This window comes from Achroia grisella, unplaced genomic scaffold (assembly GCF_030625045.1).
Source record: "Achroia grisella isolate CSIRO2021 unplaced genomic scaffold, CSIRO_AGI_Agris_v1 utg869, whole genome shotgun sequence".
Lineage (NCBI taxonomy): Eukaryota > Metazoa > Arthropoda > Insecta > Lepidoptera > Pyralidae > Achroia > Achroia grisella.
In genome coordinates this window covers 999,828-1,016,999 of record NW_026713049.1, presented here as the reverse complement: position 1 = coordinate 1,016,999, position 17,172 = coordinate 999,828, and the positions used below count along the sequence as shown (strand labels likewise).

The 17,172-nt window shown below is 35.2% G+C and overlaps 1 protein-coding gene across 1 annotated transcript; it reads left to right on the top strand.

The window, feature by feature from the left end:
* The first annotated feature begins 11,730 nt into the window (after window positions 1-11,730).
* Window positions 11,731-14,664, top strand: LOC131852899 (probable beta-hexosaminidase fdl). The gene is made up of 2 exons (XM_059203645.1): window positions 11,731-11,921; window positions 12,186-14,664. The coding sequence occupies exons 1-2, from the start codon at window positions 11,746-11,748 to the stop codon at window positions 13,921-13,923; spliced, it is 1,914 nt and encodes a 637-aa protein (XP_059059628.1). The 5' UTR covers window positions 11,731-11,745; the 3' UTR covers window positions 13,924-14,664.
* Window positions 14,665-17,172: the final 2,508 nt, after the last annotated feature.

Below are 17,172 nucleotides of genomic sequence, written 5' to 3'. Positions count from 1 at the left end.
GCATTGTAAATTAATTTCTGTTATTAAACTAAATAAGTTATTTAACGACTCAATGAATGTCTAAACAGAACGCCACCATGTCCCCCTTCCGATCAATCCCCCGTCAAATTGAAACAGGGATCGAAATTACGACGGCCTGAGCCGAGGTTCGAACAGTCAGTATCCGTTAGGCGGGAGTTGTCCTTCAGCCGGTCCATAAGTTCTTCCGCGAGTTTGGAGTGCCATCTGCACTCACCCCTTATCGGGGGAAACTGTAAAGGCCAACAGCATTAGAGTAGTCCAAAAAAAAAGGAACCTTCTGAGTGGGGGAGCTGATTTTGATATGTGAACGAAGTGGTTAGTGTTCGGCAAGATAAATGCTTGAGCACAGCCGAAGTTTAATTTTGAAGATCTTTAACTCTAACACATACATATTTAGTAGGAACGACAAAAAATAAAAGCTGCAATCGCTTTCAAAGGAACCACCAGAAGGGACTTGACCACTAAACCCTACTGAATATACTGTTTAAAAGTACGAATTGTTTTGTGTAAGACCCACAAGACTAAAACTGGATGGTAAGATATGGGTATGATAAAAAGTATGACTTGCATAAGAGGCCGACATGTTCTATATTAATAAATATTTATGGACTTTGACTTTGCCATGGCTTAAATAAAGCCCCTAACTAAATTTAGCTCTGTCGGCAATGTTTTGTCTGTTTAAATTTTCACTTGGAGCTAGACATTGCTAAACCGTATCGTCTTTCTGATTCTTATGGTTACTAACCAGGCTTCTATTTCAAGTGTTTTTTCTTTTCATTTTTGTACTGTGTTTTGTTAAAAAAAAATTATCACACTTTCAATTCTTACCCAGTCACCACACGGAGAATTTATTCCGTATATTTTTTATGTAACTGAAATTGCTTAATACAGTTCATATCATGAACACAGATACTCCTTAAATATATACTTGCACAGCGTTATTGACTTTATAATATACATTATGATAAGCATTGCTCTACTCACACGTTGTCATTCCTTAGGAGTTACATATCATATCATGCCTTCTATAATTTTACTGGCATATCTCAACACTTCAAACAGAAACACCTCTTACGAATACATATGTTGCTTGGCGTCATGTATAGGTCAGACAGATAGACCTAACTGGTCTAAAAAATATCATATAGGCAATATTCTTAATGTTGCTGGTAGCTCGTCCACCATTCTTTTTATAAATATTTGTATTAATTTTATTATTCTTTTTTTGTGTCACTTTTGACTTCTTTGTGAGCTCTCTTGGGAATTATACATGTATATTCAATTATTGCTCTTTTTAATAAATAGTTGTTGTATTCGCGCTCGAGTCACACTCAAAATTGAACAAGGAAGACCACGATTAGCTAAAAATAAAACAATAGACTACATATAATACAAACATTATAATTAGTATTCTGCAAGTCAATGACTGGCAATAATAGCATGTACAGTTCAGCAGTTCATTTTTGTTGTTGAATTTGCATTACAATTTAGAAACGTTTGTTTTCGTGTTTCACATGATCTCGTCAATTACCATATTACTAACACGAATAGCGGTGTGTTTTTTAATTATTCTAATTATAACAATGCTAGACTAAATAAATAAACATTTGCTTTTAATTATATGTCTGTTATCGCTATCATGCATTTACTACTGTAGACAAGCTGTGCCCGTGGTTTCACCCAAATGAAAAGTATAGTCTGTGTAAATGTATAGTTGATATATAAGCTAAATATATTACTGTAAAGTTTCCACCAAAATCCGTTCAGTAGCTTTTGCGTGAAAGAGTAACAAACATCCATCCATAGTTACAAACACGCTTATAACATTAATAAGATATTATACATAAACTAACACCAGTTACCACTACAGTAATTGGTAACCGTCGCTTATATATATGAACAGTTCTACGGACATCACATTACCTTGTGAAGTTGTGACACCCGCAATACTCCTAATACGCTATCATTGCTAGAAACTATAATATCATGCCTCATAATTTCAGTATTTTTCTTAACTGACAAAGCAAGCTAGTTTGCGGCTGAAATATGTGAGAATGAGGTACCCAAGCAAACTACTTCTTACAAAGTGTATTTCGGTCGTTATTTTTAATCGCTAGTTAACAGAGTATCTGGCGTGTATTTGGTTAATCTTATACTAGTTGATTATGGCTTCGTTCTATCAATGATGTTAATAAATATTTTATCCCTTTTTATCTCAGAAATCAAGCCTTTTAATTATAGTCATAACCGGGTGCCGCTTATCAGGACTGCTCTGTTATGATAACTATGACTGATTTATTTTGTTAGTGAAGTGACTATTTATTTGCTTATGTCAATTTTTCTATTTGTATTCACAAAAAATCTTAAAAATGGAATGCTGAACAACATTTATTTAAAAGAGCAACACACAAGTTTCTTTCTCGTTCTTATGATGAGTCTGCGTTCGAATGACTAGTAGAATAAAAAATGGTTGTCTTTATTTGAATAAAGATTATTTCTATTATATTCTACACGTGTATACTAAATTTGAATACCTAATTTTCATATTAATTATGTATTGGTGTGCAGCCTGCGTTTACTGTATTCGTGGAATAGGATGAGGATGAAGTCAAACCTCGTAGCAGTTTGCACATCGTGGTGAATTTATAAGGAAGCCCGATGGTTTCTAGGACCGTATGGAGGTCGATCTAATATGATATTGATAGTGGGGTTATAATACCCATCAATAACAATCCCGTCCTTTTCCGGATCATTTCTATATAGAACAGCTTATAAAGACGATTAATTTCGACGAAAATACATAGGTACTAAGTTTAGCTTCTAAATAGGCCACTTAAAGTAAAACAGAATAATGTAGTTAAAACTTTGTGTTTATAAATATAACTTGTTCTAAGTACCGAGGTCGTGCATGTCCACATACACAGTAACATAAAGTGGTACGCTACGTAGTCATGCCACTCCCCTGCCGTAGCGACCACCTGCGTCACACGTAACCCTAATAAGCCTAACAAAAGTAGTAAAAAGGGAAACACCTGATCGATTGCACTGAATAATAAAACAGCTGATACAAAGAAGCCATTGGGCCACGTTACTGGACTCAGTGACGTCTTCAAAGTCTCATTGGTGTAATAAACGCAATCTTATTGTGTACAGCATAAAGCATATTATTCTAATTACAATATATGACTTTCAGAAGACAATAACTATGAAACATTATACTCCAATTATACAGTTTCCCCACGTGATTTATGTTTTGACCCAAAATTCTAATTATCAGGCCTCTTGTGTTAGTTATTCATGTACTTGGAAATGATTAATCTTGTTTTTTTAATATGTTGGTACTCATTTAGCTCATATTTTTCATACTACGATGGTGGCAATTATATATATATAATATATACGGCCCATCTTATGGTGGACGGTTACCATAGCCTATGGACGCCTGAAACCCCAGAAGTGTCACGTACGCATTGCTGACCCTTAAGAAAGCTTAATACACCCTTCTTAAAATTCGTTATACTGTAGTCTCTAGAATAAATAACCAACTGACGGCCCAATTGACGGGAATAGGTAATCATCAACTATATAAGAGAATAGTAGAACAACAAAATACATTTTAACACCCGTACTATCATCCCTCACGCGGTGCTTATCCAGAAAACTAAGATATACTTGTAAATTCACACATCTCACCAATAAACTTCAATTCAGAACACAACTAAATTTCTAAAAAATGTCATAAATATGTTTTATTCATGTGAGGACCTACGTACTCAAATTTATTTTTTTGATTGAAGAATATATAATATTATATAATATGTAGACTTTAGAATACTGGTATGATACAGAATTTTCTTAATACATTTACTTTTTCCTCTAGTTCTGAAAGTGTTTTCAATCTATAACAGAAAACTAGAAACTTTAAATATTATAAAAAATAATAATGTTATTGTTAATTAATATAACAGTATTATATTATAATACTTGAGTTATATAATACGTTGTAAATGTTTACTATAATTGCAGCCTAAGTAACTCCGTAATATAACGATGTATGTAACATAATGACATCGTCTACAAGTCATTCGGAAAGTCTCTATAGAACCATAAAACTAATTTTACACACAAATTCCCTGACATATTAACTCAAAGTTCAGGCAATACATGTCTTGATTGATCAAGTTTGTTACGGCTTTCATCAATAAGTAAAAGGCATTGTGTGCATCCCACTTGTCCGACGCGGGCCATGAATATATTGAGTGGAGCAGCTGCCGACTCCCAAGAGACCCAACAGGAGGTCTTATTCCTGCGTCACTGCAAATGAGCCACATTATATTGCCAGACTACGACACAACCCGACGCCGCGCCGTCTTCAACTGTTTCGCTGCATACTACAATTAAAATTGTCTTTTATATTTATAATAATAAAAAAGCCCATTATGAAATTGAAGAATTTGTATAGTAAATCATAGTAATTTTGTGTATGTTTTTGTAGAAAAAACTGAAAATTCGTAGTCATGAACATAGAAACTCATTCTTAGTGCACAAAGAATTATGTGTATTGTGTTCAATCGCATGTTTTATTAATGTGTACTTATAAAACAACATTAAAATTCATAATCTTGCTCATGTGATGAGCACGCGGTCCGAATGAATGGTAGCGTCAAAAGAATATGAAAATTAAAAATGTTTATATTAAGTTTATTTGAATAGGTTGTTTATATGTCTGTAAATATTTTAATTTTTTTTTCTGTACGTCTTGGCAATTATTATCTATTATTATAAATAATATTTTTATAGCCTTCAATTTGCTATTCATCTGCTTGTATCAGGGGAATAATATTTTATATATGTATAAAGAAGGACAAACAAACTAACTGCCCACCAGATAGAATCTGTTGTATGTGAGAGGTAATCTGACGACTAGGTACAGTCATATAAACAATATCGTCAAGGATAGTCAAATTATATTTTGACAATTTTTTTTATTGTAAATAAGGAGCCGCAACAAATCAAAATTTTCTTCCGTCATTTATCTATTAAAGTTAAGAAATATGTTCTTGACTACGTGCAAATTACTTTTGTCGAAGTAAATTCCACTAACTTCTTTTGATTTAAACTATATAGGTATATAGAAATGTCAAGTATTTTGTTATTACCTATTGGTACAACTCTTAGCAACACATAGACAATTTAAATTTATTTCTATAGATTGTATTAATCTATACAAATAAATAAAATGTCTGTTTGTAATTTGAAATTAACAACTTTTCACTAAATGCATATGAAAGTATGTATGGTACTTACATTAAAAATATAATTAATAAAAAATTTGCCAGGCTGTCTATTAATTCTTACTAATCTGAGAAGGTCCAGCCTTCTCAGAGATTAAATAAGTATGAATTGACTTATTTTGACGGTACTTTCACTCGCAGATAGATAAGGCGTAACTTAAAAAAGATAAGTTCCAAATGGACCAAGTCGTGGATAAAAAGTAGTCGCTAAATAAAATCAAATTTCAGGTTATTGCAGACACTTATGAAAAATCAAATCTACCATCAGTTCAGAATGTAGTTTGAGTCGAGAAGTAATTCCACACTTTACCAATGTGATTGTATGTAATTATGATACTACATATAAACAACATACGTTATGTTTAGGGCGAATACAGTGACTAGCATTTGCTATTAAATTAATGTTACTAAAAAACCTTTTTAGTATTGCTAAACGGGTTTTAACACAAATAAACCCAGTTTAACTATATTAATAATGTGTACTAAACGCGAAAGTGTAAAAATAAGTAAACATATTTAGTGATAACGGACTTAAAACCGAATTATAACTGAAACTTTATTTACATGATATTGGAGAATATTAATAATAAGTGTGTTCATCTTATTGAGTCGACTGTACCACACCATGTGTGATAATATACGCATAACACTCGATAACTCTTTGTTCCCATTGACCTCGGTAAGTGATTACTTAGAGATATTTTCTGGAAGGCCAACTAATTTTGTTGTTATATAGCAAACAAATGAATACGTGTCAATATATTATGCTATACTCTATACTAATATTATAAAGAGGTAAATTTTGTGAGGTTTTATGGCATAATCTCTGGAACTACTGAACTAATTATGAAATTTTATTACCTATAGAAATCCACGTTATTTTTTTTTGTTTTGTTTGCTCCCGCTTGCGCTAACGATTTACGCTGGCGGGGCACCAGTGGAGGTCAACCTGACATGGTACATTGTTAGAAATTAGATAGTCAGTCTACATTACTAACAACCCCTTTTCCCCCCATTCCACGTTATTTGTGAGTGGCAAATGCTATACTCGAATAACATATAGCTAATGTAATGTAAACAGTGCAAATGATATCGATTTGTTGCCATCATGACCTGTGTTTTGCGCCTTTGTAAGGGTGATAGATGATAATACTTTGCTTTTTGTTATTGTTACTGATACTGACTCAAAATTAAGATTGTTTAAATGACTAAATAAGCTTCATTACAGCGTCTTTTACAGTTTACAATTAAGTTTTTGTCTTTCTAACAGTTTTAATCTGTACAAGCTGTGCTCGCAGTTTCACCTGCGTGAAATTTATAACGTATGTGTTATTCTAATATATAAGCTATATTACTGCTAAATTTCTTCAAAATCCGTTCAGTTGTTATTGCGTGAAAGAGTAATAAACATTCATCCATAGTCACAAACTTTCGCGTTTATATTATTAATAATATTGTATGGCTTTTAAAATCTAGCCAATTTTATTATAAAGATCATTATATATGATATAGAAATAAACTCTAAAAAACTGATATTCTTTCACTGTTTAAAAGATACTAGTTAAAGTGACATATTAATTACCCTGTTCATATATAGGCAGCTCACAAAGTTCGAGCACTCAAGCGAAATCGAGGCGGGCCACCAGCTTCATTATAAAACTTACACTACTAACTGTCTTAGAAGCACATGATGACGAATTTATCATCTACTAACTGTTACCCACAACTTTGTCTGCAAAAACTTTTAAACGAACATACTCTATTTTTTGTCAGCTACTAGAAGGGATGAAATAGGAGCCCTCTGTCATTATTTCGAAATTGTTCGTTGAGATAAAAAATAGTTTATGTTCGTCCTTGTAATCTCATATCAAATTTAATTAAGATTCGTTCAGCAAATTAGTGATGAATAGATAACAAACACAGACAGACGAACACACTTTCGTATTCATAACTAGCTGTGCTCGCGATTTCACCCACGTGAAATTTATAGCCTATGTGTTATTCTGATGATTATAAGCTATTAAAAAAGCTTATTGTAAAATTTTATTAGTTTTTGGATGAAAGAGTAAAAACATCCATCCATCCACCTACACTTAGAAACTTTAATATTATTTTATTAAGATATACTATCTTAATAAAATTATAAAGTCTCTAGGGAAGGAAGTATGGATACGTCATCTTGTGAAACACCTCTTGTTCAGTTAAAAATGCAACTGTATTTTCCGCTTATTGATATTAACATCATGTCTGGCGTGAAGTTTAACAGTTTTATAACAACTGTTGGCGTGAGGCCGCGGAATAATCGCCCATCGCCTCGTATACATATCATAAATATTGCACTGCCGCGTCTGTAGCACTCAGGCCAAACTTTCCAGGTACTGCCTGGCTGCATACTTTATGCCTACTCGGTTACCTTTTTGCGAAAAATTGTAAAGATCCATTGAGAAAGTTGCAAACTTACATTGAATTTACCACGGAATTTTAAGCTAATGTTGTATTTATGAGGTGTTCTACGTAACCGTTCGCCAAGTTTGTTGTCACACGATAACGTGATGTACTATATGAGATAATAATAATAATCTCAGAACAATTCACATAGCGTCATCTAGATCCAAGTTAAGCTAGCTAAAGCTTGTGTTATGGGTACTAGATTAATGATACAAGAACATAAATATTTGTTTTTCGTAAATATATACATATTGCACCCGATGCAAACTGTGTTTGTGCTGTGCGAGGAATCGAACCCGCGACCAACGGAAGTAAGGCGGTGTGTTAAACCGTTAGACTCTGTTCATGTTTAAACGCGACGGTCACTTACCATCAGATTGACAGTTAACTCGTTTTCCATTCCAATTACATTAGTAAAATGTGAAAGTTGTAAACTTACATTGAATTTACCACAGAATTTTAAGTTAATCTTGTATTTATAAATGCTCTACATAGTATCTTAATATTTGTAGGTACGTGTTGGGTCTTCATCTCTAAAAGGTCGTTCTGATTGATGTCGTTCAATGTCGTGAATATTTTCAATAACGCCAGGAATCCGTTAAAACTTTGATAATATAATCTACCTATGAAAAATACCCAACAATCCATATACTGCGCATGTTGCTGTAATTATTGACAATAGAGCAAAGTGATGTAGGTACTGTAGTTTTATAGAGAACATCAAATATCTACAAAAATCTGCGATAACTAACTATTACAGTTACGTCATAATAACGACTTTTTGAATATATAGTAATGCCGTTACAAACTAGGCCACATTGTTCGCACCTTTTGATTTTTTTTGTTAAATACCCATGCAAACACGAGGCGACCGCAAGTGATTAATCGAATCGTAATAAACTTATTTCAAACTATTTAGTATTTGTAAGAATTAAATCACAAATTGCATCAATGAAAGCAGTATTTATAACACTCGTAAGGATATATCTTTGCTATATTATTTCCAGACCGATTGTATTCCCATTACAGGAAATTGAATTAACCGTGCTAACCATCCATCTTGAATTCTATGACAAAAGATTAGAGTGCAATTTAGGATGAACTTGCAAATAAGTAAGTTTACTAAATTCCGACCGCAGTCTGGGGTCAGTGTATTCGACCATCAAATATGCAACTTCGTAGTCTCGTTCCTAACCACTTAAATCAATTGCAATAATGTTCATGATACTTTTATTCTTAACTAGCTACTCGTCCAGCCTTCGCACGGGCGTGCATGTATTATATGTATAAACGTCTCTTTTGAATCTGTCTGTCTATTAAACAAAACCGCTTCAAAATCCGTTGCGTAGTTTTAAAGATTTAAGCATACATAGGGACGGACAGACAGCAATAGCGACTTTATTTTAGACTATGTAATGATAGATATCTAATTCCAGGACACCGTAGTTTAATAAAAACAATTTATATTTCTTAAAAAAAAACAAAAAATATAAATAAAAATTGCCGGTACGCTTGCCCGCTATCTAACGTGGTTAGATACAGAAATACCCAGAGAATGTAGGCATGTCATATTTGACAATGCCTCTGATTACCCCATTTGAGACAATATTTGTTATTTCATAAATTCTTAGAATAATTAGAATCCTACATTATCTATATTTATTCATCATTTTAGGCCGGAAGATGTCCACTGTTGAATAAAGGCCTCCACTATTATCGCCCCCAAAGTTCTCCACGATTATCGGTCCTATTACTAGAGAAAATCCATACTAAAATTTAATATTGTAACCCATGTAATAATATTTGCCAATTTGTCCATCCGTGCGAAGCCGAGACGGCCACTAGTTATGAATATGCTTCTTAAGGCATATTCAGGCAGAATGAAGTACCACTGTCGTTAAGCTGCTCGCTGTAATTAAACTTGTACTGATCGCTCTGCAGCGTGCAGCGTGCAGTTTGCAGAATGTATTTGTCATCCCCTCTACCTCCAGACGGACATTAAACATTCACACCTCTATAAGACGTCTCAGCACTTTAGACTGAAAACGTACAATTTTACATTTCAAGGAATGGAATACGTTTTAGCCAATTTAAAAACAGAACAGGTCTGCAATTTGACTGATGTATGTTTTTTATAAATGTAACGTTATTTCTTTAATCAAAAGCAATATTTGATATTTGTCACGCAGGTTATAATAATTTTCTCTAACCAATTCAGAAACACCCTGCTTTTATAAATAGCAAAAAAACATATGCCATAAGTCATTGTAGATATTCAACAAAAATATCAACTCTTATACAGACTATACTTAGACTAAATAGTGATCATATTATATTTATAGTACCTAATACATACTATACTAACATAATAATAATAATAAAACATCCCAAATGGGGTAACCAAAGGGATTGTTAATGTTCGTGAATACAACACATATATTGCTGGTTATATTTAACTACGTACTAGAGGGCGAGACTACTGCCGTCTTTCAAATTAATTTGATTTTATGGCAGTGTTTCTATCACCGGAGAAGAAACTACTACCATCTGTCCAGTAAATTTGATTTGATCGCAGTATTTCCATTAATGTAACATTTTAATTAATAAATAAATTTCCCTGGACAATTAACACAACGCCATCTAGTCCCACGGTAAGCAGAATTTGTGTTTGGAGTACTAGCAACTGATATATATAAATACTTAAAGATATATATTTTTTGTGAATACGCACATAATATACATAGAAAACACCCAGTTATTCGATGCAAAAGACTTCCAATGCAAGCAATCGTAGTCATGAATACTAATGTTTGCACTGTGCAATCGAACCCGCGGCTATCGGAAGTAAAGCTAAACCGCTAGACCACCGAGGTCGTCAAATTAATTGACACACAAAGTTTTTTGACGACGTTCCTATTCTAATTCAGAACCTAACATCCTGTACCAAATATAGAAGATTCAAGTCTCAACGACTATCCAATGTTACATTGATTAATGAACTAATAAAGTACACGTTTACAATAAACTTAGAAACTCAAACGAACGCCGACACTAGACGGTAGGCACTAACTTGAGTGAAGTGACCTAAAAGCTCTGACGTCTAACGCCTTTAGCTTGTTTCGCTTTAGAAATAGACTCGTATCTCGTAAACAATAAACACCAATGTTCCCAAAGTAGCAGGGACCATTGAATGATTTATTTAAGCGAATGCTCCCCGCTGCATGATCCGTGTAAACTTTGGAAATATCGAGAAAGATTTTCTTGCACACATGATGAAAATAACAGTACTCAAAGTGTAACCGTTCGTAGTTTAGACTATAAAAATTAGTATTATAAAGAAATACAAACATACTTAATATAAACATTTTTGAACATTTCTTTTTATTCTACCACTCAATCAAAACCAGACTCATCACAGGAACAACGCCCAAGAAACTCGCGTTCTGCTCTTTTAATAAATGTTGTTCAGCATTACATTTTAAACATGTTGTGTGAATTCAAAATGCCAAATAGCAAGATTAACAAAAGCAATTAAATAGTTACTTAATAAATTCGCCGTAGTAAAAATAAAAACAGGGGAAAAGTTTGATATTTTATTTGTAATGGATAAACGACTCGTAAACAATAGTGATTTCTTTCACCTGTAAAAAGCTTCATTATCAGAGAGTAACATGGACAACTTCATATGATAACAGAGAATTCATGACGTCAAACTGTCAGTAAGCTGCTATATTCAATAACGGCAACTGGTGATTTATTTTAGACTATTGGAAATGCCCAACAAGTCCACCTGACAAATACAGCGGAGTTTAGTGCCTCGCACACGGGTCGTAGCATAAAGAATGCACGTAGTGCGCCATTCACTTACCGTTGTACGAAGGCACTTGCTGTAACCTGTGCTATTCGCTCTAAAGAGGTAAAATATATTCATATTTCTAATGTTTTATTAATTGTCGGCAGGCGTGTGTTTCGAGCCGCTAAGATGAAATCGTGGGGCGAAACACTAGGGCGCGGTGCGTCCGCCCACTTTTCTCGCGTGGGGCGACTGCGCCGCGCTCTCGTGCTGCTGGCGGCAGCAGCGTGTACAGCTGCCGCGTTGCTGTACTGGAGACAACAGAGTAACGAGCTCACCCATAGGCCATTACACAACGTATACACGTAAGTATTTTGTTATAGTTACTAATACAAGACGCAAAACAATTTTTAGCTTTACGAAACTTATTTGGGTGTCGCTTTTTTCATCGTAAAAAAAGGGTATCTCTTTTTCTGCCACCAATGAAATTGCCATGAAAGCTATGTTTTCATTTGAAAAACGAGATACATCAGGAAAGTGAACTGACGTACGAAAGTTTAGTCTTTTTCATGTTTATAGATAACGAATCCCGTGTATCGTAATTTAACATTTTATTTCATATATTTCAGTGGCGTAGAACCGCAATGGACTTGGATCTGCCGAAACGACAGATGTGAACGTATGCTGACGTCGGAAACCACAGTGTTGCAATCTTTACCCACGTGCAATATGTTGTGTGCCTCGACACAGCTTTGGCCGCAACCAACAGGGCCTGTCAGTCTCGCCACAGCCGCAGTGCCAATCAAATCTGAAGGAATTTCTCTACAAGTCACTGCTTCACCATCGCATGACGTCGATAGGCATTTACATGATGCATTTGCTCTTATGAAAGAAGATATGCGTAATCTGGAGAAAAGTATTAGCGGCGAAAACAGACGTAGTGATATAGGGCTTCCTCGTGATATGCTAGTACGCGTTGCAGTCAACGGCAGCGCAGATCCCCGTATGCGCCTAGACACTGATGAGAGCTACAAGTTAATATTACGGCCAGTAGCCAATACTTTGGTAGTGGATATAACAGCACATTCATTTTGCGGTGCTCGGCATGGTTTTGAGACCTTATCTCAACTAGTTTGGATAGATCCTTACGCACAAAGCCTATTAGTTCTTGAAGCAGCGACAATAGATGACGCACCACGGTTTAGGTATCGAGGATTTCTACTGGATACTGCACGAAACTATTTTCCAGTAGGTGAATTACTGAAAACGATTGATGCGATGGCGGCTTCCAAATTAAACACGTTCCACTGGCATGTCAGTGATTCACAGTCGTTTCCATTAAGGTTAAATAGTGCACCACAATTGGCACAGCACGGAGCATATGGACCAGGTGCAATTTACACAATGGATGAAGTCAGAGCAATAGTCCGTCGTGCAAAATTACGGGGTATTCGCGTGCTATTAGAAGTTGATGCACCAGCTCACGTAGGTCGCGCTTGGGATTGGGGTCCTGCGGCGGGACTCGGTCATTTAGCATATTGTATAGAAGCCGAACCGTGGAGCGCCTACTGTGGTGAACCTCCATGTGGACAATTAAATCCACGAAATCCTCATGTTTATGAACTCCTAGAACGCATTTACGCCGAAATTATTCAGGTAACTGAAGTCGATGATTTATTTCATCTAGGCGGTGATGAAGTTTCGGAACGCTGCTGGGCTCAGCATTTCAACGACACAGATCCAATGGAACTTTGGTTTGAATTTACACGTCGAGCTATGACTGCGTTAGAGAGCGCCAACGGTGGCAAAGCACCAGAATTGACACTGTTATGGTCGTCTCGATTGACACGTTCCCCGTATCTGGAAAGACTGGATCCTAAACATTTCGGAGTACAAATATGGGGCGCATCAAGATGGCCGGAATCTCGAGCCGTTCTCGACGCCGGCTTCCGCTCAGTGATCTCACACGTGGACGCGTGGTACTTAGACTGCGGATTCGGTTCATGGCGTGACAGTTCCGATGGACACTGTGGGCCGTACCGCTCGTGGCAACAGGTGTATGAGCATCGGCCGTGGATAGAGGAGGCACCGATGCCCGCCGGCGTAGGAGATGTATTGCCCTGGAAAATAGAAGGCGGTGCAGCGTGTCAATGGACTGAACAGCTTAGTTCTGGCGGTTTGGACGCACGAGTGTGGCCTCGTACAGCTGCGATGGCGGAGCGTCTGTGGTCGGACCGAGCTGAGGGCGCGGCTGCGGATGTATACCTGCGTCTAGATACGCAGCGTTCGAGGCTAGTAGCTCGCGGCGTCCATGCTGCACCACTATGGCCGCGCTGGTGTTCGCACAACCCACACGCCTGCCTATAGCCATCCACAACATCCTCAGCGCCTTTCGATTCGCGCCTCCCGAAAGCCATTGGCGCTCTCCGTGGCTAACAGTTATAGAACTGACGCAGCTCGTTCGTCGAGCCTATTATTTTATTCAACGCCATCTAGTTTTAAATGTCACAAAAGTTACTTAATGATATCTACGTTTATACAATGAGAGAATATTTTTCCTTGATTTAATGGCGTCTCAAAATTGCGACAGGTTACAATGTAAACTTAATTCGATGTTATGACTTTATTATTATAGTAGAGAGAGGCTGTCACAAAATCTAGTTAACGAATGACATTTTTAGTGTTTATACACTACGACTTTTGTTGTACATAAGAATAGATAATTATGTTAATATACTTAAGGGAGTAGATAGAAATTTGTACAGCGCTTATGATTAGGTAGAATGATCACAAACATGAAAACTTTTTAGGATTGAACAATAAGTAAACTCGGTCGACTTTGAATAGAACCTTAGATAGTTCTAGGATTTAATATAAAAATAAAACTTAAAGCGGACAACCGATTTTAATTGCCCACCGATTTGTCCGACTACTACCGACATTAGGCTGACCGCACATTAGCTCCTAACGCTTGAACAATAGCAGATTGCACGGTTGGGCCGTTGTTATTCAATATACAGGCCTGCAGACGCTAAACCGCAAAAATATTAAAAAAAAAGTGACACTGTTATAAAATAGCGTTATTGTTTCAAAATTTTATAGAGACTTATATTCTAAATCATTTAGAATAATTACAATACAGTAAAATAACGCCACGACCTCATTCTCATAAGAAAAAAAAATACTTTGGATAAGATAATTGAGATATATTTTTTCTTTTAAAAATAATAACAAAGAAAATAAATTAAAACCCGTAATTGATTTATTACATTGCTCGTGTAAACAATAATAAAAAAGTAATCAGAGATTTCGGAGCACTGTGTACACATATAGTGTAGTCATAGTTTGACAATCGGTCGACTATGAAAGGCCTAATAGATTGACACAATAATTAAAGCCTGCAAAGGACAAATCACTAATGTACGTGTATAACGTTATTATGTACTCTAATTGCAGGTAGTAGTAGGTGGCAGTGCAGACACGCAGATGTGATGGTAATCATCATAATAGGGAAAATCTTATTATAGTTAGTACACATTGTAATTAGAAATATCAGCGATGTATAAAACTAAAAAATCTTCACAAACGTATTTTAATTTTTTTATATCTTTGATCACTAATTTACAATTTAATATTATGTGAAACAAAACAACATTTTCTTTCACACAATTTTTCCCATTTTTTGCTTAATTTTCCGTGAAAATGCAGTTATACTCAAATCATAAAACAAAAACGCCTATAAAATTCTGCAGAAAGCAGAGACTAGTATGATTAAGGACTAACAATTTAACAGTAAGTCTAAAAATGTAATTTATTAATATTTGCTAATTGTTCTCATTATACTTAAATTGAGCTCTTCCATGTTTTCTTATGATTAGGGACTGTTTAAATCATAAAAAACCATAAATTATTCAAAATTAATATAAGTGATAGGAAAATTAAAAAATTAAAACTTGCTAACTAAAATCAATAACAAATTGATTTTACGTTTAATGTTAAAATATAACGGTAGGTATGTATTGACCTAAAAACTATAACTAATAACTCTAAACTTTGATGCAATTTCAGTTTCAGATATTAGGATTGTAAATAAATTCAGGCTGTCCACAAGCTGCTAACGATTTTATTCTTCAGACTAGGGCAATACAAGTATTAAGGTCAGATGTAGACTGTATGTGTTTCGGTTGTAAATTAAGCAGTGAAATTACAAAATAGACGAAAGAAGCATGAGATCGTAGTCCTCTGGAATGAAACGCATGAGTGGTATTACGGGTATCACGTGATAATGTGATAACCGTAGTGCAGTTCATGTATATAGGCGACGGTTACCGCTTAACAGAGTAGGATCGTCAGCTTGTTTGCCATTCCTATTACATAGAAAACAATTACACACGGTTTAAAAAAAAACATGCCTCGCGTGATTAATGAACGACCTCCAGTGTCCTAGATCATACAACCTACTATATTTGCCGCATATCAAATAATGTTTCACATTGTATCTCATGATTGCAGAATTTTTTTACGATCTTGATATATCTTAAAACTATTGTATATCTGATACTTTGTATAATTTTTAAACCTGGCAACTCTAATCTGTGATCACTGTTCCAATTCCAATTTGCCAAGCGTGTTAGTAGTGGTGGGTCGTCGACGATTTTACAATCGAAATAACGAGCCCGGTTAACATAGACGATGAGCTAGTTTAAAAAACAGTCGATTAGTTTACGTCGTCGTCGAAAAGACTTCTTCAGGTAAACGAACGAAATTCTCGTTTACCAATTGACGATTTTAGAGCGACTGTCTCGAGGGCTAGACGACGCTCACGACGCGCAACATACTAATCAACCTGTCGACAAATAATCTAGTTTATTCGTAAACTGTGAACTAGTAACTCGTTCACACACAAAAAACAGATTAATAAAACGGTTTGTTCATTTAATGCCCACTTCTACGTGATAGTTCCCATCGTCATTGCTTACCTCAATTTTTAACACTAAAATAAGTAGGAATAACAACTTATATATCAATATTAGGTAGATACCAAAATGAACTGAGGCACAATAATTACAAACAAATAAGAAATGAAATTGTTATACAGACTGCATTGCTGTTTTTATGCAAATAGTATTGCCGTATTATACACAGTTTCACTAGATAGAAATGTAAATGCGCACAATTGGTGATAATTTCTGAAGATAATCGAATTCATAAAAGAGAAATAACTGGCATAGCATGGTCTTTCCTCGCCAGGGGCCAGCCGAAAAGGTGCTCTCTATTAAAATTCATTTTAATTTTTAATAAATTTGTTTAGATTAATATTATTTTTATTAGTTGATAAATACAATGTAGTTTTCGTATTCATTTCCGTAGTTTAATTTTTCACATAAAAAAATCGCGGGGCTTACCGCCCACCCATCGTTTCAGGATGGCCCCTTGGCAGCCCTTGCATTACGTCAAAGAAGAAACACCTTTTTAAAGTGTTTTACCCTATGAGTTCCATAGAAATGGTTACGGTTTCAGCTGTAGAAAAATTCTAATCTTAGTCAGGGATTAGACTTGACCAGACATTTTACAAAATTATCTAAAACATCTAAACTGCTGTTTCTTACCTTTAAG

Bases quoted from the DNA above. Each gene is read 5' to 3' on its own strand.
- LOC131852899 (XM_059203645.1), top strand. From the start codon at position 11,746: ATGAAATCGTGGGGCGAAACACTAGGGCGCGGTGCGTCCGCCCACTTT. The intron at 11,922-12,185 runs GTAAGTATTTTG...CATATATTTCAG, and splicing joins CCATTACACAACGTATACAC to TGGCGTAGAACCGCAATGGA.